Source organism: Stegodyphus dumicola, chromosome 1, assembly GCF_044657685.1.
Source record: "Stegodyphus dumicola isolate Sdum_Otavi_A_Nest chromosome 1, ASM4465768v1".
Taxonomy (NCBI): Eukaryota; Metazoa; Arthropoda; class Arachnida; order Araneae; family Eresidae; genus Stegodyphus; species Stegodyphus dumicola.
The window spans coordinates 52,280,586-52,307,501 of NC_140768.1; the positions used below are offsets into that span (position 1 = coordinate 52,280,586).

At 30.2% G+C, this 26,916-nt stretch overlaps 1 protein-coding gene across 2 annotated transcripts in view; it reads right to left on the bottom strand.

Moving 5' to 3' along the window:
• The window catches only part of LOC118199287 (uncharacterized), a 122,458-nt gene that overhangs the window by 81,429 nt on the left and 14,113 nt on the right, over nucleotides 1–26,916 (bottom strand). The window contains exons 3-8 of one of the 2 annotated variants that reach the window (XM_085814399.1): nucleotides 19,560–19,619; nucleotides 17,503–17,616; nucleotides 15,799–15,840; nucleotides 9,169–9,219; nucleotides 5,708–5,805; nucleotides 2,272–2,371 (exon numbers count right to left, since the gene is read on the bottom strand). In XM_085814399.1, coding sequence (XP_085670525.1) covers nucleotides 2,272–2,371; nucleotides 5,708–5,805; nucleotides 9,169–9,219; nucleotides 15,799–15,840; nucleotides 17,503–17,616; nucleotides 19,560–19,619 — 465 coding nt within the window. The remainder of the gene's footprint in view (nucleotides 1–2,271; nucleotides 2,372–5,707; nucleotides 5,806–9,168; nucleotides 9,220–15,798; nucleotides 15,841–17,502; nucleotides 17,617–19,559; nucleotides 19,620–26,916) is intronic. The other variant, XM_085814403.1, reaches the window with a different exon arrangement.

Genomic DNA, 26,916 nt, shown 5'->3' on the forward strand with positions numbered 1-26,916 from the left:
TAATGTTAAAATGACCATTTTAAATACAATAAAATGAGAAAATTGGGTAGCTATAATGCATAAACAAAAATTAAGCAGTTAACAAAAAATCATCTAAAATGCAAGAATAAGAAAAGAGCCATTACTCAAAAAATCCTCTTTCAATTTTATTTATAAATGTTACTTTGCAAGATATTAAATAAAATATTCAAAAAGCACCATAGTAGAAAATTATAATTCAAAAAATATTTATTGCAGATATGTAATGCAATGTTACTGACATACACCAAGTAATAAAAAAAATGAAATTTTTTCGATGGAAAACGTATCAGTATATTTCAATTTCACAACTACAGGTGTTGCTTCAAATAAACAAGCAATATTGTGAATTTTGTATTCTTTAAAAAATACCTTAATTAGTTAATAAATTTTAAAAAGATGAATCTATTGCTTAAGACAACTTATTTGAGCTGGTTATGGTTCTTCAAAACAGGGCCTAATTTCTTAAAGTAGAAATGCCTAAGCCCTGTAGAACTCATTAGAAATAGTGAGGAAAACAAACTAATAAGTAATTAATAAAATAATACATATTGAGCAACTATAAACTTCATGACACAATTAATGAACTAAGTAAAAGTATTAATAAATTAAGTTAACTTTTTTTTTCCATGGCAGATTGTGAACAATTACAAATGTACCTCAGTCCATTAATCTATACAAGGCCAGATGTGGTGGTCTCTTTATTACGGAGGCACCTAATAGGTGGGCCACTATCACCTTTCCTATGAAGGGACGGACAGTTACAACCATGCCTTCTCCAGGATTCGAACCTAGGCCCCCTTCGGCATCGCAGTCAGCTTCCCTGACCACTATACCGACTGGGCGGCAATTAAGTTAAATAAATTTAATAATAAATTTTCAGGTAATATCGCAAATCAGTAATATAGCAAAGTACCTGAGCTCATTTCATTTGAAGCTACAGCTGGAATTTACGATTTTAATCAAAAATTAAGACGTACCATAGCCAGGCTCCAAAGGCCTCCAGCTGAATTTCAGCCCTGTTTGAGACACTTCATTAAATTCTCATTTCATATTCCAGACTCATGTTATTTCATCTGTTGCTACAGTTAGAACACTGAGTAAAAGACTGGCTAAGATCCATCAAGCAATATAAACTAAATTCAATGGTGCAACAGCCCTAGTGGGCCATGGTCTGTAGTTCCTCGATATCTGCTTTCCTGACTATGGGCCATATGCATGAGCATATACCCTGAACAAGTGGTTAGCTTGTCACAGGACCCCTGGTATTTAGTCCCTAAGTGAACTTGGTACAAATGTTATCAACCCACTCAAGAGATGAAAGCCCGAGTCAACCCTGTCCAACCCAGGGATCGAACTGCCCCACTGGGCCTATCAAGCAGTATCTAACAGTTATAACCGATTTCAATTCTGCTAGCTACAATGCAAAAACAACTTTCCCATAATGTCAGCATCACTACTAAGCTTCTTATAATCAGACATATAAGTAACTTTTATTAACAGAAGCTTATACATAAGCAAGTATAAGACAATTAATGCACTTAAACGGAGTAAGAAAATTCTAAAGGATTCTTCTTGAAATAGTCCAAATCAGAGATTATATAACAAATACTTTTCAATATATAAATTCCTTATTTTGTATAGTTCTCATCCAAATATACCATTATCTGTTACCACTAAGCAAATTATTACCACTAAGAAAATGTTATAACATAAATTAAGGTGTAAAAAAATAAAACCTAGTTTTTCTGGAATGGTAAAAAGTCTAGTAAAATACCATTCTTTATTTTGCATATTCATATTCTTGCAAATAATAAAAAAAAGAACAAATATTTATGATATAATTCACTATATAACACAATAGTTCAGATTCAATTAAACACAGGTTTTTTTTTTTTTTTTTTTTTTTTTTTTCTTGCTACATAGTATTGAACCAGGAGAAAAAAATGATTTTTAATTGCCTAAAAAGTTTTGTGTCTACAAAAATACTGATTATTTATTTTAAAATTAATCTAAGCATCTGTCTTATAGATAACATGCTTATATTTTAATAAATAAATTATTAAACAACATAAATTACCTCAAACTCCAATATTTTCTGTTTCAAAAGTTAAACGAAAAACTAATTGAAAAATAAATTATTTATTTCAATAAAAGATATTAATCTGTGAGTTTGTACAATTTAATTTCGTGTTTAGAATTATCATGCATAAACAAGAAATTAAAATTACATTTGTAGAAAAACTGCATTACTTTTTGTATTTTTGGAGTAAATTCCATCGAATGTGTCTGAGCCCTTGGCTGACCTTCTGCAAGGAGGGCACTGACAACAACATTCTCTCTATTATGGTACCTTGAAAAAGGAAATTATGCAGTACTTTACAATTAAATACATGATATAAATATTACTTATTAACAGGCAGGTCTGGTTCCAAGCACAAGCAATATAGACTTAAGATGTTGATTTTTGGAATGCATCATTTGAAGTATTCTTAAGCCAAATTAAATAAGTAAATATTTTGTTTTGAACTACTAGCAATACACTTATTTATATGGGATGTCAACTATGTTGATCACTTAGACTGCTAAAAATGCTGGAAGTAGGCCTGCTAACAGGTTTTATGACACTAAATGAAAACATAATGTTAATTCTCATTTTATTAATATTAGCATCTAATAATGTATACAGCCTGAAACATATATTCAAATTACATTATTTTACTGTTTATGGGACAAATGATGAATGGAATACACAATTTAGTGAGATTTTAACAATTTTTAGGTGGTTATTCTGATATTCATTTTTGCGTTCAAAATATGTATGTCACTTAAGTTAAATGATTCAGCTTGAATGATTTAAATTGAATAATAACTGTTATTAAAGTTTTTGAGGGTGATATGCTAAATTTTTTAAGGTTCATTAAATGAGTTCATAGATGAGAAGTTTGTAGTTAACTAATATAACTTTTTGTACTACCATATACGCTCACATAATGTCCACATTTTTTTTTACTAAAATTACATCACTAAAATGCAGATGCAGACATTAGATGGTCATTCAAATGTCACATTTTTTCTCGTGAGTAATTTTGGGTGTAAATTTCATTTCAAACAGCCAAGTTAAGTTCTAAGTGGAAGAAAATGACATAAGTAATAAAAGATTCAAATTTAAAGTTGTCTAATAGCTACCTAAAATTTACAAACTCACTTTCTCCCATCCACATATACACTGGTTATCATAAATTAAGGAAAAATCACAAAAATAGTGATAACTCCCTCAAAAATAAGCCAAACCATGTAAAATTTGAATATGTTGCCAAGTAAGAGTAGATGAGTAAAACTGCAATATGCAAATTAGTGGCGCTACACTCGGAATATGTCATCTGCAAGGAGAATAAAAGTACATGTTTGAGAGCAAGCCCACATATTTCATTGAAGGCAATTTCAAACTGCAGATTTGTCATCTAGGAGGTTAAGCCAAGGACGGCCAACTGCTCTGACGAGCTCCGACGACCGATATTTGACATTATGTGCACGCAGGAATAGAACCGTTACTCCGACTCTTCTTAGATCCTCCCTTGCTACAGCCACCGGAAGGTTCGTGTCAATGTCAACTGTGCGTAGAAGGCTTCGCGAAGGTGGTCTGTATGTGTGGCGACCAGCCATTTGTGTGCCGCTTACGTCACACCATAGGAGGGACCGTTTTCAGTGGGCACGACAACATGTCCACTGGACGCCTGATCAATGGAGGATGGTTATCCTTATGGATGAGTCCAGGTTTAGTCTAGAAAGCGATAGTGGGCATTATTTGATATGGAGTGAACCTAGAACCTGTTATCATCAGCCAAACATCCGTGAAAGAGATGCATATGGAAGGGGCAGTGTCTGCGTTTGAGGTGGACGCACAGACCTCCATGTTTTTCCAAGGGGAACCGTTAATGCTCTGGTTTATAGAGATGACATCCTTGATGCTTATGTACGCCCATGTGCCGGGGCAATAGGTGATGCTTTCCTGTTACAGGACGATAACACAAGACCACAGAGGGCTCGCGTCGTAGATGATTATCTTCAACAGGAAACAATTATGCTCATGGAGTGGCCAGCTCAATCCTTGGACTTGAATCCTATCGAGCACATTTGGGATGCTTTAGAGAGACATCTAGCTGATCCCAATTTGCCCCCTCAGACCCTTGCCGCGCTTGCAACTGCTTTGGAAGAGCAATGGCTCTCGCTTCCTATGGAACTGATAGACCGCATAATTGAAAGCATCACGCATCATCGCTGTATTGCTTCTAGAGGCGACCATATTCCATACTGAAGGTACTTTTTCTATAGCAAACTGACACCTTCAATTTGTTCATTGTATATACATGTGCTAATTTCTATACTGCCATAATTGTCTGGTAATTTATTTTTATGTTATTTGATACCTTACTGTATGTTGTATATTGTTTGTAAGTTTCATAAAATTCTACATGTAACTTTTTCAGTAATTTAAATTTTTGTGATTTTTCCTTAATTTATGATAACCAGTGTATAATATAAATTACCCCATTTGCGTTATCAACACTCAATGTGTATTAGTTCGCACAGGAACACAATATAGAGGCACAAATTAACCAATTTTAATATTTAACTTCTACACAAATTAAATAAATGCTGGTTCTTTTAATATCATGCACACATTATTTTTTTAAAAAACCTGTTCCGATGCACTGTATAAAAATCCCTTTCGTTTCATCATTCACTGCAACCAGCCTTCACTCGACTTGAATTGCAATGTAGGAATGTCTTCTTGTGCTGCAGCAAGTGCTCTTATTTGTCACATTTCCATGTTACTGCGTACCCTTGAGCATGCATATCATGAAACTTACGCAACTACTTTTTTTCAACGTTTGGAAACCTACATTTTGAACCATGAAACGCACGTCTTGTTTTGTCCAGTTGATCATGCTGTTTGCTCTAATTGTGTACACACTTTTTGTCCACTTTATATATTCTTGCTACTGCTCTTTTTCCATTTTCCTGTGCAAATTCTATGACTTTCAGTTAAAAAGCTGTCGTATAGTTGCTGTATTTCCCCTTTTCAAGTACGTTGCTTGCTAACTACCATGAATTCCAAATGATACTATGAATGAAAAGAGAAAGCTTGAAATATGCAAATGCTACAAGGAGGAAGGAGGGGGAAGTAATTTCATTACAAAACAGTAATTCCTGGAAGCCAGTGCAGTGAAAACTTGTTTAGACTGCCTTCATTTATTATTTTCATTTGCCGAATGGATTGCTGGCACAGATGTTATGAGACTGAAAAACAGCTGCACCAGAATGCAAAGATGGAAATTCCTGGTGCCAACCAAAGACAAAACAAATGCATATTCTTTCTTTCAAGATGTTTATTGACTAAAGGGAAAAAGCAATGTTAAAAAAAAAAAAAAAAAAAAAAAAAAACATTTTAACGTAAGAAATTCTTTAGTTTTTGGGGTGTGGACATTGTGCAGGTCACTTTTTTTTTTACATAAATTTTATCTGTAAAGTTGGGCTAATTGCTAAAAATATGAATGTATTTAAAATGTTTTAAATCTGAATATTCTCTAAAAGACAAAATAATTTTAAACCTTTTTAATGCCATGAAAGGATTTTTGATAAGTATCATATGCAAGCAACCTTAACTTAAAAGAACTGAACTTACTGCTTAAGAAGTTGCCAAATATGTCCTTCTTCAACAGTTGGAAACTGAACACACAACTTCATAAGAATCCTTTCATCAACCTGCACAGTATTTTCCTGCTGTAAAAATAACATTGTTGATATAATACAGTTTGCTTTTTTTTTTATTTATCTTCTAGATATATCAGTGTTTTATATATTTACATTACAGCTTTAATATATTATATTCCAGAATACTCTGCCCAAAATACAGTTTGTATTTATAATTTGATGAAATCAACCTAAAGAACATTATAAATTGTGCTCATCAATATCTTTCATTAACTCTTTGATGTGCGCGATATTATTTTTATAATTTTTTTAACTAAAAACTCTAGAAATTGAATATTATGATCCTAGAGACAAATAATATATGAATTAAAAGAAATCTACTCTTGCCCATTGTTTTGTGGGTGGTGGTCGCACTGTGAAACCACCGCGCCTCTAGGACTTCGAAACTTACCTAGGTAGTAGGAAAAAAAAAAAACTTACCTTTTTTCATGCGTATTTCCAAAAAATACGAAATTTACGAATAAAAAAAAAATTCATGTAAGAATTGCGTAATATATATTTTTTTACATTATTTTACAAACTAAATCGTCAGAAAAAATTTAAAAATAAACATTTATGTAATTTTTCTATAGCCATGAAATATAAGTACCTACATAGTAAGGGCGTTCGGATAAATGGATAAAAAAACTCAGCAAAGTAAGGATTAAAAAAAACTTTTTTTTGTGACACTGTTCAAAGCATGTTTTGTCTTTTTGGTACGTGCATACATAGGCCCACACCGCACGTTTCGCACATGTATCTTCTTCTATGATGTTTCTTCCTTGTGCTACAAAATGCACACTGATTGGATCTAAATTTCACTGGTATATGTCAAGTGTTATTTAGTTTCTTTTCATCTGGCACATGAAATTTGTGGTTTTTTTATGTTAATGGGGGGGGGCTTGGTCTTTTTGGCTTTGGTACGGATCATTCATTTCCCATTCATACTTACTTTATTCGTATTTCGTCTCAAAATATTCAGATAATATTTTTAATTTAAATAAAACTTTACATGATTTCTATTTTTAATTACAGCACAGTATATTTACATTAAATTTAAACCACAGGAAATAATTTATAAAATCACAATACCAGCTTGGGGAGCAAGTGTGTTGAGGTCAGAGAAAAAGTCTCTGGAAAAGAAAGACCTTTTTACTGGGCAGGTGTATGTATTGTTTAGTAATAAAATAACTCTATGATTTCAAAACCCTTTATCTATATCCGGGTAAAAATAAACATTCCTATTTGAGAAGCAAGAAAATGCCATTGTGAAGAGCAGTGGTTTCAAGCCGCAACCACCGAGCCTCTAGAGCATTGTGACACAATGCTCTAGTAGGGCAGTGGTTGCACCCTGAAACCACAAAGCAAATGCCATACATATAAAGGGTTTTTTTATATATATATGCAGTTTAATTATTGCTATTTTTTACTGTTTATGATAGAAATCATGATGTGCGATGAATAACTTTTGAAATTTAAAGTTGTTCATATTAATAAAAGGAAATTATTTTGTCTCATTGAAAACGAATTTTAAAAGGCATCCGATTTGAAGTACTAAGACCTAAAACATCTATGATTCTGTAGTGATTTTGTGTTATTTAGAGGTAAAAGATCAGTAATCAATTGATTTTCACTCAAAAATTTCGTAAGGAAGAGGAGAAAAAAATTCAAAAATTGGTTGTTTCAGGGCGCGATCACTGCACGTCAAAGGATTAATGGGAAGAAGAATCATCCCTGGCATAGAAAAGAAAATCAGAAAGTAAAGTTCTGTTCTTAGCCATGACAGTGCCTACCATAAGACTTACACATCTGTCAACTGTACCAGTTCTTTAATATCCAGTCTTCATACAAACAACCCTTAACATTACATTATATGCACTTATCTAAAATTAATAATAGCATTACGAGTTTGGTACATACATAAATAATTTTAGGGAGCATTTATGCGAAATTGTAACATTCTTTTGTATAATGTAACATGAAAAGCTAAAGAGGTGATGCTTTTGCTGGAAAAGTAAGAACACAGGGGCAAGTCTATTTAACATTCAGTAAATGGCCATCTCTCTAAACTGGCGAGATATCGCAAAGCTGGCAACAATTCTGGCATCTAATTTTGTTGCCAAATTTGGTGACATTTTGGTTCAGTCCCTTTATAACTGTAATAGGTAACTATTGAATAACTGTAACTGATGCTCTATGTAGCTGTAACTGTATCTAGTCCTTATGTGCCTTCCAGTAATTTTGAGAAGTACTACATACTTCTCAGTGGCCGGGTGAAAACTATATAAGACCAGAGAGAGCATCTGCTGTCAGTTGTTATAGCAAAGCTGAATTCAGCATACTGAGATATCCATCTTAGCATTGCTTTTTAGATGGGCTTTCCATTGTGTTGTGTTTAATGTTCTTAGTAGCTATGTGAAACTACCGACTGTATTCTGTGATACTATGAAGAGCTTCACGAGTACTTTTTTGTAAAGTTCCAGAACTGCAAAATGTTTCTTTTGAAAAAATTAATTTTATCAAGCTATCATCGGTTCTGGGTGCATTCAATGCATTATGAACCAGTATGCACATAACAATATTTAATATAAAACATTATCTTATATCTTCTTCTGTTATAAAATACATAATTTGAAAATAATTTGTTACTTGATAGTCATATTTAACCACTTATTACCTTATAGCCATATTTAATCACACTCCTTTCCACAAGTATTTTCCCCCACACAGATTTTTGAGCATATACTACAGAAAATTTTGATTTGCTTATATACTATACATCTTTCTCTAAATCCTAAATCCAGAAATAGACTCCTCCTTTCTCCAACCTTAGATCAACTGTTAAAATATATTGTTACAGGCTTTTAATAGTAATAAGTATCTAATGTTTAAGGAGTCTAACATGGGAGTTAATGTGAGCACATAAAAAACTAGCAACAAGTTGCAAAAAAAGGAGGTCAAGGAGAAATAGAATAACTATACAATACTGTCATTGAGATATGAAATATACAATACACTAATATTACTGCATCTGCTGATGTGCAATTTTTAATCTGAAAAGCACTTTATTTAACCCATTTTTATAGAAAAACCAAACAATGTATTCTCCCTCAGTTTTCATGTCACAGGATTAATAAAAGAAAGTGGGGATTAATGTAAGTAAATAAAATTAATAAATTAAAATTGATATTTTAATTAATTTTATATCCAATATGATGTAGAAAAGGGTAATAAAAGTTTCCTTTTGAAAGTCATATGACAGGCTCATTTAACTGGATGTGATTTATTACTTTAATCACAATCTTCCACATTAATCATATAAAGGTTGCAAAGCAAAATACTTTATATAAGAAATTTATTACTTATTTATATACAAGAAATTTATTAATTTACCTTAAATCGATATGGAGTTTTAGGACTTCCATAATGTGGTGTATAGCCTCCCTGGAAATTTACAAATATATAAAGTTAAATTCTTGCGTATAAATAAGCAACAACAGTCTAATATTTAAGAATTCGGAAATTGTTTCAACAATAAATAATTAAAAACCTCTCTACCGTTCATTATTATTTAAACTATTAGTCAACCAAGAATGTTTGTGTTATTTTAGTTAATACAGATTACACAAAAATAAGTTCAAACAATACTTTATTCAGAAACAAACACAATATCTATTACGAATATTCTAACAACTTTTCTATTTGGTTTCTTAATAAAAATTATTCTTTTTAACATATGCTTCTAATACCTTCTGATGTTTTGTTAATTCTAAAATAATTTTTTTTTAAATAGCTGTCTATTGTCAAGAAAAAATGTTAACTTGAATAATATTTATAGAATATGAGAGATGAGTAGAAGCTCTCAGCCAAGTTTCTATTATTTCTATGGCTGCTGTTGCTGCAAGTAGTCTGGCACTGTCTTCCTGGAAAGAACTTTCTTTCAATTCTCCAATACTAACTACTCTATAGTCAATGCAGTTTATCACAACTTTGTTGAATAACCCTCAAATGTTTTTCCAATGAACTAAAATTTAAGATGAATAATCCTGAAACAGCCTAGCAAATACAAAATACCTCTTATTAGCAGATACTGCTTTCCATCATACTACTTTCAATAATAACCAATGATGAGAACCCTTCATGTTTTCGTCCACTAATTTCATTACATATCAATAAGCAGTGTATAAATATCTCAAGTCTGTAACATGACAATAAGGAAGAGATAATGTTAAGCCAAGCACATTCTTGATGGTTGCACTCCATTTATGAACAACATAAAGAGATTCTAGTCTTTCACACCTTTTATATATTACTCATATTTTTACATGTAATATTTCTGAATACATAATGTTTTAAAAATGAATGAATCTTTTAAGTCAAAAGTCTTTAATCAGGACTCGTCGGGACGTCGGCAATTCCGGATTATAGATCATCAGTTTAAATCTGGTAAAATGGCATGCAGAAATTATAACATTAAAAATATGAAACTGTAATTTATGAAATAAAAAGCAATTATGACCTAAAGGTTATCAAAATTTACAAAAAAAAAGCTTAATATTTATTTGTTTACTTTATTAAACATTTCTTTCAACGTGCGCATGCATAAAGCAGACATTTACACATTGTCAAAATTAGAATTGCAACCAGAAAACTATTTGATGTGTATTCGTGATATTTAAAATGACGAGGAATTTGATTTAAATCATATCAAAGACGGAGTACAACGAGATGAAATACTATATTTAGTACGGAATTATAAGCCGAATAAAATAAAAACATCTGCCCTGAAGATGAGGATAGTGCTAACAGATCAACTTCCAGTTCCTTGCACGGCGGAACGTTTTCCCACCGCAGAGCAGCGTGAAATTGATAAGCAGGTTTCGGAATAGTTAGAGGAACAAAGGATATGCCTTTATCCATTTTTTGCAGCAATTCCACTTTTTGTTTGATGCAGATCGAAACACGCTTTCGCTTTGTAGATCCTTTGGCAGGATAGTGCTGGCAGATCAACTTCCAGTTCATTGCACGCCCCGACGTTCCCCCCCCCCCCCCCGGGCAGAGCAGCATGAAACTGATAAACAGATTTCGGAATGGTTAGATAAACAAATCTCCTCTCTGTCGCTCTGTTCATGCCTTTATCTATTTTTTGCAGCAATTACACTTTTTGTTTGATGGACATCAAAACATGCTTTCGTTTTGTAGATCCTTCGGCAGCTCCAGAATCGGAAATTCTTTTTGACATAATCGAAAGTTCAAGCTTACTTTTATAGAATTGCTCTAACAGTCTGCAAAAAATAATAAGCTGCATCCAATTAGAAGATTAAGGAACAACGCAATCTGCAACATTATCTGAAATAGACAGTTTTAGCTTAGCTTATAACGTCTGTTATACATTAAAAGATCATGCGTAAACGTATTATGCGCATGCGTAAAGGTATTATGCGTTTACGCATGCGCAGAAAGTTTGTAGCTTTGAGGTCCAGATTATAGATCGTTCCAGATTATGGACGTCCGGATTAAAGACTTTTGACTGTAGTTCTGCATTTAAGTAATAGTAAACCATGCTCGTTCAACTGCAACATTATGTTATACATAAGAGTTATCGTGAAAGAACAAAATCATCACTCACAGACAGATATTTAATTTTAAAAATAGTAAAAGTATACTCTATTTCATGCTTATTCACTGAAAATTCACTGTTGAATTTTAGGGCTGAAAACATTACCTCCTTTAGCTATATATGTAGGTTGGTGGGAGGTAAAAATATTACCATATATATTGTTATAAGGACATAAATTTAATATGATATTCACAATGAACACAGAAAAACAATCAATGAATTTATACTGAGTTTTTGCTAAAATTTACCAAAAACAATTCCACTGTTTCAGTATACCAAATATATACCAAAAAATCATCACACAGCCTTTATTTTCACAACTGTTGACTTGTTCTAACTACAAAAACGTTTTAAATGATGCAAATATTCATGTTTTGACACTTTAAACTTTAAAAAAAATCAGTTTTGTTAAAAAAAATCCATGTAAAAATTATGAAATCTAACTTTTTATATGTTCCTCTATACTTATATTTAGGAAAATATTGCACTCATTACAAAAAATATAACACAAAACATTTCAATCCTGTATTGCAACCAAGATATTTAATTTTAAAATTTGCAATTTTTTATGTCTTATTTGATTTGCATTGAAGGGTCATTTAATAAATAAATAACTTTAGGCAGAATTTTTCTCCTTAAATACCATTCAATGATATTCTTTTGTAACTTACTAGTCTGTTTAATTTATAATTTTCTTATATATGATATATCAAAAGAATTTTCACATGAGTAATTAATACTTTTGAAGTTTAAAAATACATTATTAATGTTTTTATAAAGTTTTATTACTTTAGAATCATAAAAAAATAATTCAATTATTTTTTATTTTTAATTAATGCAAATAAATGAGTTGGCCAATACTGAAACCTGCCAGTGTCTCCTAGAACACCAGGTCTCTAAGATTCTATAAATAAGATGATCTTCATTAAAAAAATATATATACATATATTGACCAATATGTTTTGCAGTAATCTGAAACAGCTTTCTCTTAATGTCTTAACATCAGAAACCTTTTTTCTAAATGATATTTAATTTGTAGTTAAGTATAAGTGCAAACATTTTGCTCTTCAATTTGTGCACTGCCCCTGAATATGATCTCCAATTTTAATATCAGTAATAGTGGTCAAAATTTGCCATACAAGAGTTTTACGTTTTTATTTTTATAATAAATAAAACATTTTCCTAAATACAAGCATAGGGACCAGAAGAATGTATTGAAAGTTAAGATTTTAAATTTATAATAAAACGAATTTCTTTAAAAAATGCCCAAACATGATGTATCATTTAAAACATTTCTGTGACTGGAAGTATATGATGATGACCAATGATTGTGAAAATAAAGGCTGAATAAGAACTTTTGCAGACACAGCTAATATACACTATGTAATCAAAATTTGTCAGACTCTCTTGGAAAGATTCTCAAGAGATTTTGCTATAAAATATACATGTGAGTTCAAGCATATCTAAAGAGACGTAACCAAATGCAGATCTAAAGAGAGATAATTCTGTCACTGGTTTCACAAAATGCATGGTTAAATTCATATTGGTGTAACAAAATCAATTATCTGTTAAATGTTCAGTTAAAACTAAAAAATGTTAATAAAATTTCAAGATTAGTCATATATTTTATTAAAAAATGTAAAAAAATGTGTATAAAAGGGGAAAATGGGGAAGGAGGAAAAAGATCATTAAAAAAATATTATATATATATATATATAGGCTTGCCAGACGTCCCGGTTTTCAGACAAAATCCCAGTATCCCGTCCAGTTTACTTCTTGTCCTGGTAAAAATTAAATCTGATTTTATAGATGACCAAAAATGTCAATGACCAAAAATGACCAAAAATGATAATTACTTTGTCAGTTATCTCTGTACTGTATGAAAGGTGAAAACTATAGAAGAATGATATAATAATACTATACAATAAATAATACTGTCATCGTATTGTCTTGTCTCGCCAATCGTGACCATACGAGATGCGAGAGGCTTTCCGGACTCGGCGCTGGCCGCTTGCAATAGAGATCAGTCAGTCAGTTATCAGTCTCTTTCGGTGGAGTCTGTTGTGTTAGTGAGCTAGCGCTGTTTTGTTTATGGTTTAAGTTAAAATTTATCTGGTCTCTGTTAAAATGACAAAACAGTCTTGTAAATTCACCAGGGATTTACAGAATCAATTCCCTTTTATGAAGAAGGTATGTACTGGCAATCAAGATCCAGACGACAAAGTTAAATGTTCACATTGTAATTCTGAAATTTCTGTTGCTCACGGTTGTTGATCCAATATAAAAGATCATTTGCAATCGAGTAAACACAAAAAGATTTTAGCATGTGCTGCCAGCTCATCAAAACTGACCAGTGTTTTTTTTTAAGATTGCGAGTTCTAATGATAAAACTTAGCAGCAAAAGAGGCGACCTTTGCTTATCTCACAGCAAACCATAGCCTAAGCTTCAATTCGAATTCTTGTTCATCAAAGTTTATTTCTGAGTTTTTTTAACCTAAATTCTCACTCAGAAAAACTAAGTGTGAGGCAATAGTTTTAAATGCCATAGCTCCTTTAGCTCAAGAAGAGCTTGAAGAAGAATTGACCAAGGCAAACTATTTATCTGTAAGCATGGATGCATCAAACAGAAAGGACATAAAACTTGTGCCAATTGTTGTGCACTACTTTAATCCTAATTCAGGTGTGCAGGTAAAGCTGTTAGATTTCAAATCTGTGACAAGTCAAACATCTGAAATTCTTACATATTACTTATGCTCTGTCCTGCTGCAAAATGATTTGAATAACAAAGTAGTGGGTAGATAACTGCAACACTAACTTCGATGGTGTGAAAAGAGCAGGACAAAACAATGTTTTCTATCGACTCAAGAATATGCTTGGAAGGGAAATCAGTGGAATCGGATGTGGAGCACCCATTGTGCACAACTGTTTGCAAACTGCATTAGATAGTCTTCCAATCGATATTGAGGCCTACTGGTGATGATTTATAAATACTTCCACATATACACAGTTCGTGTAACTAAAAGAATTTTGTGAATATGCCAAGATACAGTACCGTAAACTCATTCAACACGGGAACACCCAGTTTCTGTCAGTGATGCCAGAGCTGGAAAGAATTTTACAGATTTTTGAAGGTCTGGAAGCATTTTTTTAGACCAACAAATGTGCCCATCAACAATAAAAAACTTGTTCACTGATTTAATGGCCGAGCTGTACTTGTGGTTTGTCCACGGACAGCTTGCACTCTTTAACAAGGCCATCCTGGTAATGGGAAAAGATAACACTACAGCTTTTGAGGTTGCTCTCTTAAAGCTCTCAAAAGAAACCTGACACAAAGAAAGGCTTCAAACTTTATCCCTATGGGCGCAAAGAACATCTACAGAAATCTAGACGAGCAAGTCCATAACAGTGTAAAAGAAGAATTTGATGGCTTTTATGAAAGATGCATTGCATACTTGGACCTCTTGGAGAATAGTTTTGGAAATGCTGAACAATTTTCTTGGGTCCATCTGACCAAAGCAAATGCTGTTAATTGGAAAAATGCCAAAACTTCTGCTGAAATGATTAACAGCAGGCTTCTTGATGTACCCGATGTGCAAAACACTGATCAGCTGTTTGACAAAGTTGTGCTTGCTAAGGAATATTTTCAGTCAAATTGGGAACAGTGGAATCAAGAAGAGTCTGCCAGAGATGTGATTATTTCAAATGAAGAAAAATGGTTCAGGCTGTTTGATCACTTCAAGGAGAATCACATAGCATTCCCCAATCTGATCAAGATTGTTGAGTCTTCTGCTTACCTGGAACAACAGCACAAATTGAAAGTGTATTTTCTTTGATGAACAACACATGGACTGATGGTAGGGGTTTGATGAAGGAATCTATGGTTAAAGGCCTGATGACATGTAAAATTAATATCGGATTAGATTGTGATGATTTTTACAAGATTAAAACCAAAAAAGGACTTTTTAATGAAAAGTACATGTAAATATTGTACAAATTTTTATTCCTCATTTAAAGTGTTTTTTCTTACTTAAGTAACTTATAAATATTAGCATGCAAGAAATAAATTGTTTAAATTTATATGCTTGTGTCATTTATTATTACCCATGGTTTAGGTTCCTATTAAGTAACCATTTATTCATAACAATGAGAATAAATGACCCTTTAAAACACTCCAAAAACCCTCCAAGGGTGTGAAGCCTTGAATACCCGCGACGGCGGGGGGCATTCCATTGTACCAGTTGAACATTTCTGAAATCTGGCAAGCCTATATATATAAGATATAATAGGATGATATGTGATTTTCCTTATTTAAAAAAGAACTGCATACAATGTATAAATCAAGAATTTTGTTGAAATTGCATTCACATGCAACATAAACACATATGAAAAACTTCAGATATCACCTGAGTGAATGGACGAGGAGTGTAATACCCACCACCAGAACCCTGAAAAATACAAAAATGGAATTAAAAATTAAATTAAAAAATTATTAAATTAAATTAAAAAATTTTAAACTCAGAATGAATCTAAATCTTAATATAAAAATTATTCAAATAACTAAAAAGTATGAAACTGATAAAAAAGTAGAGAACTAGGATAATAATTTAACATAAATAATTAAATAAAAAAAATTCAACAATAAAACACAAATTTCAAATGAAAAACAATTTATCATATTTATATCTGGGGGAGGGGGGTAGACTCCAAGTCTAATTACATTTATGCAGATTTTCCAGGAATAAGCTATGATCAGCAAATTCATTTTTCTTTTAACAACCAGGATAATGTAAATAAATAAAAACTAAGCTCAATAAAAATAAGCTAAAATGCAAAATATTTTCTTATAATACTTCAACTCCTCTCATATGCTAGAATAATTTCAACGTCATCCTGTTTACAGCAAACGCATTAAAACTAACCTACTAAAATTTTGACATATGAAGCCAACAATTTCAATACTATTCCGTACCCTATGTTGCAGAAATTACTTACAACTAAAAAAATTTTATTACTTTCGCTTTGGTTTCCTATATAGAAAGACATGCAATACAACTCTGCAATTTGTTTTATGTTTCCGTCTTGGATTGCAGAATGCTTAAATCAAAAGTTAGTTTTAAAAATATCATTCTTATGCTAAAATTACTTACTGCTTTTTTTTAATTGATCAATTCAAATTTGTTAATCAACAAGATCTTTGCATTGCATCATTAATACCATTTTTTATTCAATTCTCCCTTTCACATTAGATCTATTTTAACATGTATCATGTCTGGAATCTATTTCTATCAAATTTAAACACAATAACTCTCACTAATAGTTTTTCTGAATGACTGGCTGAAAAAATCATTTCTGATGAATTTCCTTTCACTAGTGGTTGCAAGATCAAAGGCCTTGTTAGCTTCCCATTTTAATATATCCAACATTATTTTTTGCATCATGTTGCTCAGATAAAAAAATATTGTTCAATCTCACATACTGATTCCATGATCAATAACCAACAATATAATGAGATAATTACAGCCTCTAGGAGGAGATTTGACAATTGCTCAGCAGTTCAGATATTTTCAAATTTTCAAAATAAATTTTTCTCTTCTAGTCTTTGATTTTCAAACAGAAAGATAGTATAACCAAATGCTCCTAAATTTAGTTCAGGAATAATGCCCTACGATAAATGCAAAAGCTCTTTGAATTTCTGCTTACAGTAATATAAAGAAGTTATCATGATTCATTTATGCCCTCATAATTAATAACTAATAAAAAACTGCCACAATTACCTTATGGTTCCTATCTAAGTAATTTCAAACAAACTTATGGATTTTGATTTTATTCCCTGTGACTTTCTGAATAAAAATATAGGATTAATGCTTTTTTTTATTTGTTATGACTTTTTGAGTTTCAAAATTGACATTGAATTTATCATTGAAATACTTCATTCAATTAGAATTTATTTTAAAACTTAAATGCGATTTTATTAAGCTCAATAAGAAAAACCAATCTTAGCAATAAAACAAAAACCTACAAAAAATTAAATATTTTACATATTTTGTGTTCTTCTATCACTGAAAGGTGCATAAGTCAAATAATTTAACAAAATATATCAGTCTTACATTTGTGATTTGAATTTGGTTGACTGGTGGGGGTGATCCATCTGGGGGAGGAGGTGGAGGAGGAGGTGAAACAGTCACTGAGTAATGACTTGATCCATAATATGGAGGATAAGACTGGAATAAAATAATGAATTTACAAAACCAAATTAATAACACATAAATATCTTATTTTAATACTATGAGATTTTCTTTTGGATTCAAAACTTATTTTTTATCAATAATTATTTTTTGAAAAAACTCAGAATAACATCTTGAAACAAATACCTATTTTATCAAATATATATATATATATATATATATTAATTATTTTTTGAAAAAACTCAGAATAACAGAATAATATTTTGTATACCAGAATTTTTTTAAGTATCTGCAAAGCATTTGAAGATCTACACAGCCCTTCACAGCGCTTTTTCCAAGAGATACCATAAATGAAAAGGATCAATACAGTGTCAACCATGACCCCTTAATATTAAAATATTAAAGTACTCCTTAATATTTTAAATATTCCTTTTCTCTTTTCCTCACTCTTTTTACTAATTGAAAAGCAGTCTTGATAACTGAAAAGTCACATTTGTGTGGTCCATTTGATGCTACACGTCATATTAAAAAGGCACACACTGAAGCAAATTGATTTTGTACAAAAATTTAGCAAATATTATTTCTAACTTCAAAAATTTTCCCACAATACTACAAAATCTTAAGTAGTAATAACATTCTAAATCTAGGGAGGATCCAATCTGGGCACTCTATTTTGTCTTGCACATTAATAATTAAAAATCACATAAAATTAGGTACAACTGAATACAATTTAAATGCATTGCTCTATATTAAAGTAACATAAACTTACTTTACATTTATTGGTTTAAGAACTGTACATGTTCAATAATAGCAATCACACTCCTTCTTAAAAACTATTTCATATTACCTTTGATTCAATCTTTCATATTTTTATAGTATTTCATACTTTTATAATTAAAATAAAGGTGTACATATTTTTATAGTATTTCATACTTTTATAATTAAAATACAATATGAGCCTTTTACCCTTCATATTTGTAACAAAACTTCCTCCTTTTGTATTTTATTAATCAGCAGAAAGAAAATTTAGAAGAAAATTAGCATTCAAATATCGTATTTAAAAAAATATTTTTTTTAAATGTACCATAACTGATGCTTTTAATGCATTATTATTTCTAAATAAAATAAATATTGAAATAATCATAAAATACTACCTTTCTCAAAGAATAAATAAAATAAATTTCTTACAAATTTTAAATATATTTAAATAAATATTTCATGAGAGAAAGACTTCTGATTTGTATCAAATACTAGACAAAAGTAAAAGAGCAACATTAGATTGGTGCAGAATTAAAATAAAAATGAAGTATATATTTATTGTTGACTGCATATCAAGGAAAATTTAAAACAAATTTCATAAAAATACATAACAATTTTGGCAAGAAAAAACATCATATTTAAAAAAAAACCTAAGGATACCTGGTAGTTATACTTTTGTTTATATCTGTAAAATAATTTACAACAAGGTTTGATCTAGAACAGCAATAAGCAATTTTATACCGTATTGCCCTTATCAGAATTGCAAGTAATTTCCATATTTTTTTAATTTACAATTTTTATTGTATTATAATTGCATTTTTTACAATGCCATGTTCAAAACTATCTTTTATTAAATCACAATTTCTTGTAATATTACATTTTACTTTCATGCACTTCAAACTACTACAGCATTCCATTCACTTTTCGCAGAGAGAAATCAAAAAAAAAAAAAAAGAAAAAAGAAAAAAAGAAAAAAAAAAGAAAGAAAGAAAATTACTTCACATATCCAGACAAGAATCTATAGAACTATGAACAAACAGGGGAAGATAACACACATTTAAGACTCATGGTCAAGAATTAAATGGAAGGAAAAGGCATGTCAAAAATCAAAATTTCAAGAATTCTTTCTATATTTTAGATGCATAAAAACATGCTATGGAAAGAGATGATGCAAGAAACTGAAATAAATAAAAGACATGCACACTGGGATAAATTATCACCTTGACTGGTCCAGATGATGGCCTTCCTGTTCCATACAGATAATACTTTGCATAAGATCCCTGAGAGAAATACACAAACATGGGAAGAATAACTTACAAATATAAATGTGTACTGGCATAACTTTTTTTTGTGTACTGGTATAACTTATAATAATCTTTGGCAAGTTGCAAAAATAATTTTGATATAGTAACAAAGGTATGAGATATGTAAAAAAAAATAATAAATTAAAGCAATAATACATCCATCTATTAGTTAATACACTCTAAACAAAGTGTGATATAATTATTGTTTAAAAAAGTATGCTCTTAGAATAAAGCTGACATTCAGAAAAGAAGCTGCTAAGTTGCACAGCTAGCTTTCTTTCCAAATTTTTCTAAATTGGAAATCAGAAAATGAAAACTAAACAAAAAAACTATCGAAAATATTACAAATTATAATATTCAGTGACATTTTCATAGCAAACACACACACACACACACACACACACAAAAAAAAAAAAAAAAAAAACGAAAATAATTTAAAAATTGTGAATTTTGTAATACAACTGAAAAAGTCAGTACACAGTACTTCTAGTTCTAGCTTTATAGCTTTATTTTCAATCAAGAATTCCAGATTAATGGCTATGAAGGAGTCTGATGAAATGCCATTGAATTCACAATTTTGCAGTTAAAAATCCTTAGGATAAGTTTACATGACAGACAAAAGAATAAGCATTTGACTCCAAAATATAATAATGAAATAATAAAAATTCTAAAAGAAAGATGAATTGAAAAAGAATTTTTCTAATTCCACACATTTTAAAAAATTTTATGTTATTACTACTTAAAAGAATATTTGTGGAACTATAGGAAGTTGCTTCTGATTTTGACAATATTGCATTTTAATTCAGAACTACATATTACAAATATCAAAACATACCAAATAAACAAGTATTTTTAAACCAAATAACATTATATATATAATTTCCTGTAGTTTAACATTATATATAATGTCCTACAGTTTTAGCTGCACATGTAAGTTTTGAATATAAACTTGTTTTAAAATACAACAAAATACTTCATGTGTAGATATCAAGAATACAAATTAAACAGCACCAAACTTTAAAAACCCTAATAAAACAGAACGTGCTGTCTGCGTGGATCTTACTAGTTTTAAAGAATATGCATAGTATAAAATTTGGATATTTCGAGCAATTTTAGAAACTTCACAAGTTTCATCAACATTTCTGAAAGCCATTCAGCTCTTCTGAAATTTCTTGCAGGTTTTCTACAACAATTATTATTATGCAGAAAAAAAATTCCTGGACCATCAAATTTTTCACATCTTACTCCATTTGATTTTCCTTGCAGGACACACATAATAAATGCCAGCACTTTGCACTACATTACTCTTTAAAAACTTTAAAACAGTGTTTCTCTTTTGGGAAAATGTATTATGATGATCAAGTAAAGGTTTCTTCTCAGTGCAAAAGTCTGAGCATTTCTCACAAGTTGCTTTGTATGGTTATGTAAATGAGCAGACTTTATGCTGTGAAAGTGAATAATCTACAGAACTTGAAATATTTTTCTCCTGTACCCTCCACTACTCATAAAATGCTCCAGAGAAATACATATAGACTGTGACTTGACACTATGTACTAAAAGAGTACATGTGGTAATTCTCGATTTTTTTTAACAGACATATGGAAAGTGTAAAAATTTGTGCACAAATTTAACACATGATCCATAAACATTTGTGACACTTAACTGAAATATCAAGTTTTAAACAAAGTTTCGTGCCACTGCAAATATTGTCTGCACAAACAGTTTGCGTTGCCGTGTTTAGTCATATTTTGTCAAGTGATTTTTGGTATTTCAGAAAAAGAGACTTGCTTTAGAACACTGTCTTGTGAAATTTGTAAAAAAATATTTTCATTCTGATCTGGTAGTGTTATAAACTGAAAGGGAGCTATTACACTACCAAATTAGAAGAATCATTTAATTCCAGTTCTGTTGCCAAAAGTCAGCTACAGAATGTCACCAAATAATATGTAGAGCTTTAGGTACTAGTTTTGTATCATATGACACTGTGAAGGTTGGGTACCGAAAGTTCAAAAACAAGGACTATGACATTCAAAAAGCAGAATGCTCTGGCTGGCCTACTGATGCTGATGAAGCCCACCTGCAAGAACTTACAGAAGATCAGTAAGCAATTATTCGAGAGTTAAAATGCTAGTGCCATGTCCAATAGTCGTGCTATGCATTGCATAAACTTGGCTCTTGAGCCTGCATTTGAAACTTTTGCCAACATTTTAATATTATTTTTAAAACAATTAATTCAACTTAACAACTATTCAAAATGTATTCGGAAGTTAAATAATAATAATATTCATCTTATGCTCTCGAGACATCCTTGTCCATATTAATTTTCAGTTTCTTCTTCCTTTATGCGACCTTATCACAACTGCTGCTACTCTATTTGCTTGTCTTTAAACATTTGCTCTGTAATTCTTCAAAGAAGGGCAATAATATGAATTGATTGGTTATTGCAAATGTAAGGTCTACACTGAAGAAAAAGAACTAATGCAATTAAAACTGAAGCAAATATTGTTCCTTAAGTTTTAAATTCATTAATTCCACGTTCTGAAAGAAAAACTTTCTTGCTCAATCTTCAAGGACTCTGTTGCTTTTCAAAACCCAATGTCTAGCATGGTTCAAGTTAACTTTCGTCTGTTGCAGTGATTCAAGAGAACAGAAGGAACAGACAAAAAGGCCTCTGCAGATGGCAAAGGAAGTTTTAAATATGTAAATTATGTGAATGGCCAACCACATCTGCAATGAGTTAAGCAAAATTTTATACAGATGCTAACTTTTAACTGCACATTCTAGGTACTTCCATTCAGTCCAATGAATATATCCCTTTAGATCTGAAGCTAGATTCACCATTTTTTAAACAATACTCACTACACTTCATCAAATTGAGTTAAGTCAGCTTTACTTATTTTAGCTATAACATATAAATGCTGCACTTTGTATATCAAGAAATATTATATCCAATGCTTCCAAAAGTCTAAAACAACATTTCTCAAGAAGTTAAAGAATGGCCCCAGCTTCAAATAAATGTCAAGTTAGTATTCACATGTGTGTTTTGAGACCATTACAAAACATAAGTTTTTTTTTTTTTTTTTAAAGAAAGAAAGCTATATGAAACTGCTTTTTTTGTTGTTGTTGCTGTTGTTTTTTACTTTAAAAGAGTCCAAAAAATGCTGTATGATTTTATGACTGCTAGAATATAATAAATAGTAAAACAGCATTTATGAAAAATCATCCCTCAAATTATGAGACATGATTTAGCATATTCCTAGAAACTATTTCATAATTATAGAAGAAAATCTTTGCTTTTAGCAAATATGGCAGTTCATAACTGAAATAAAGGTCACTGAAAAATAATTAAAACTTCATGAATTATGATGATTTTTGCAAAAGGTGAAAAAAATTAGGGTTAACATAGCTTTACAGAAATTTAAGAAGCAGGTCTGAAAAAAAATATTTCACCATAACAGTTTTCAAGTTAATACATAATTAAGTCATGTTTTGCAAAGGCTTAAAATATCTTCATTATTTCTTGGAGTTTAAAGAAGAATTATATTTATAAAAAATAGAGGAATTTGCCCAGGATTACCACAAAAAATCAAAAGTCAAGAATTACTGAAACTGATTATAACATATCAATGAAGAAAGACATCTTTTAGGAGATTCCCTGGAAGCTTCCTTAAAACTCATCCTGTATTTTTCAATTAACATAAAAAAGAAAGCACATTATAATTCTTATGGAATGAAATTATATACCATTAAAAAATGCGTTATAAGAATGCAACTCAGAAACACGTCAACAAGAATGATAGGAATAAGTATACAAATAGAAGTTGGATGATAAGATTTTAGTTACATCAGAGAAATTTTGCCAATAAGCATATACTGCAGATAAAACTGTCAGAGAAAGAAAAACATTTCATCAAAGATATGTGCAGTTATGGAAATCAAAACTTGCAATAAATGTCTCTGATATCCAGATCATCAAAGTTACTTTGTCATTTACTGAAGTTATCAATAGTAGTTAACATGCAAGCACCAATTTTTCTTGTGGAAGTACATGGAAGACTCATTCTATTCAACTAATAAGTGTTTAGCAGCTGAAATATTTTGATGCTGCTACGTCCTCCATCAAACATGATAGCTTTATAGAACTAAAAATAGATTGAGAATTCAACTAAAGAAGTACACATGAAGTTTACTTATTATTGTACGAAAATAATTAAACTCTTTAATTTTGGAAAATGTTTTCTTTGTTTTATATAATTCTGACACTATGACACATAAACATTAGTATTAATATATGAAACCAGAAAGATACAGAGTTTACATCCTATACCTCTTATTAACAATTTACAAACAGAATCTAAATAACCATATAATGTATACAAAAGTAAATATTTCTATTTAAATATGGAGAAAAAGCATTTTTATGCGAACAAATCCCTAATCAATAGAAAAAGATAAATTTACTTAATAAGTTAATCATCTAAATTTTAATCATTTTAAAAATTTAATATGTATCATGCACTAGAGTAAATCAGTTATATTTACTTAAATTCCTGGACCAAAAGATCTAACACAATTGAATAATTAAAAAAATGTTTTAAAAAAAGGCCTTACAGTTTTAGAAGTGAAGGTTACTTGTTGAAAAGATACAGAGGAGGCATAGTTTTAAAGAGAACAAAGGTAATACGTGACTACACTTGGAATTGTTTCCTGCTAGTTCTACAGTTAGAATTCCTACTTTCCCCACTGTTTTTGGAAACAATTTTGTGGAATATTGCTGATAAATACATAAAATAGCGTGCTGGATCAAAAGAGAAATTGTATAAAACTTCATACAATTTACATGCAACACCCCTAATTAGCAGGAAAATTATTTATTATAAAATGACATTGTAATAAAATTATACTCTATTTTTCAGTTCATTTATTTATAAAAATGTGCAGGTTTTAATAACTTTTCTTCAAATTAGTATGCATCATGAGTAAAGTGTGTATTTATATACTATAATGGAAATTTTAAAAAATTACTGCATATTTTTGCAAGAAAAACTTTAGTTCATAGGAACTGACAAATAGCATTTCCTCATAAGAAAATTCCATTATTAAAATAACTTTGTTATGGAGATCCTTTTATTTGAAAAAAATTAATATATATATATATATATATATATATATAAGATAAAACATTTTTCATTATAAATATCTAATAAGTATCATAAATAATTAAATCTTAAGAATATAAATTCAAAGAGAAAATTTTCTTTTAAATTACTAAATGGGTTGTATTTTTATGCAAAATTAATAAGTTTTAAATATACATGTTAACATGAATACTTTTGAAGAATTTACTCAGATGCATGTAGGTGTATATTGACAGAAAAATATTCAGATATTCAATATATCAAATACCGAAACTGCAAATAAAACATGATTCATTATGAAGTGCAATAAAATCAAAGCAGTGCAATGCATGACGAAAACAACAAAGCATGCTAAATATTTAGAGTAAAAAAAAAAATTTTTATAATCCTTAACATGGGGTGGGGAAATAAAAGACTGACATTTAGTTTTTGATATGGTTGAATTTTGTCAAATTTGTTCAAATTTATAAACAACCTCATAAAGGGAAATTACATTAACACAGCAAAAATTTTAATTGCAAAAAGTTAAAAGAAGCCCTTTTAAATTCATCTTGCACAAACATTTCACATCAGTTGTAAAAATCACCTAATATATCACAAAGATAAAAAAAGGACATTACAAAAATAAAATTTTGCCAAATACATTAAAAACTCTAAAATTAATGTTTAGAATCAAACTTTAATATTAATTTATAATGCAGTAACTATGCTTTGCTATTAAATGTCAGTCATGGCATTGTAATTGCTTATTGCTTATAGAACTCAAAATTGTAAAACGTTTGTCTAAAGCACTAGATATATAATTAAAATATTACAGTTAATAATACATAGTAAAAAAAAATGATTTTTATGCAGAAAAATACTTTAAGATATCAGAAAAGATATGAAAAAAATCACTTTATAAAAAAATTAAGACATTCAATTTATTTTAACAAACATATACAACAATAAATAAAAGTTAACTATAGATTCTACAGAAATACATGGTGATTATATGGTGATTTGATGGTGTATTAGAAGATCATATTATACAGCATCTCTATATAAATCATTATGCAGCCTTTTATCTGCAACCACTCATCACACACACGTTAACAAGTTTAAAAATTAATTTTGCATACATTAAAAAATTTTGTATAATAAATGTAGTTATACAGTACAAAGTCCGAAACCCAGACTCATTGGGATTTCGGCTACTTTGGATTTGGGGTTTTTCCAGATATTAGATCATCAGTTTAAATCTAGCAAGATGCCATGCAGAAATTATAAAATTAAAAATATGAAATCATGATTTATGAAATAATGAAATATTTAAGAGCTAAAGGGTATCAAAATTTACAAAAAAAAAGCTTAATATTTATTTGTTTACCTTATTAAACATTTCTTTCAATGTAAGATGTTAAGTTGCTTCATTTTTTGTGCTAATACTTTCTCTTTAATTCTGTAGAGAGACATAATCTCTTGTTTAGCCCATTCGCCATCCTCTCCTGTTTGCGAAAATTCCCTCCCCCCCCCCAGCGGCCACCTGTTTTCGTAGTGTGTAATGTTGTTTTCTCTGTACATCATAACTTTCATAGTGGATGAATGTCAATGAATATTAAGTAAAATTATACGGAAATAAAGCATAATGGAAAAATAATAATATCTCTGCTTATTTTTAACAGTAGGATAATTTGATAACATCTGATCCAATTGATCCACTCCTCCCATTTTGTTGTTGTAATCTTTTACAATTATTGGTTTTTTTTACAGTTCTTTTCCGTGTTCCAACATCAATCATCGAGTCATTATGAACTGTACACATCAAATGTATATCCTTCTTGTCTTTCCAATTCACAACCTCATTTTTCCTCTTTTTCTGCTGAGTAGATGTTGAAGCCATCTCTCACTGTCTTATGTAAAATGGCACAAATATTCATAAAACCTGGGGCAAATGCAATTAGAAATAGAATGCCTGATTAGTGCTGCCCTCTAGGAGGTATTAAAAAAAAAAAAATAAAAACTGAAATAAGTAAACATTTAGAAAGCATTTTAAAAGTTTAAAAATTTTAAAATGTAGAAGAACGCTTGAAGTGTGTTACAACTGCCCTGCAGAAGTTTCACTTGAACGCGCTAGACGCATTACGGACGACGAA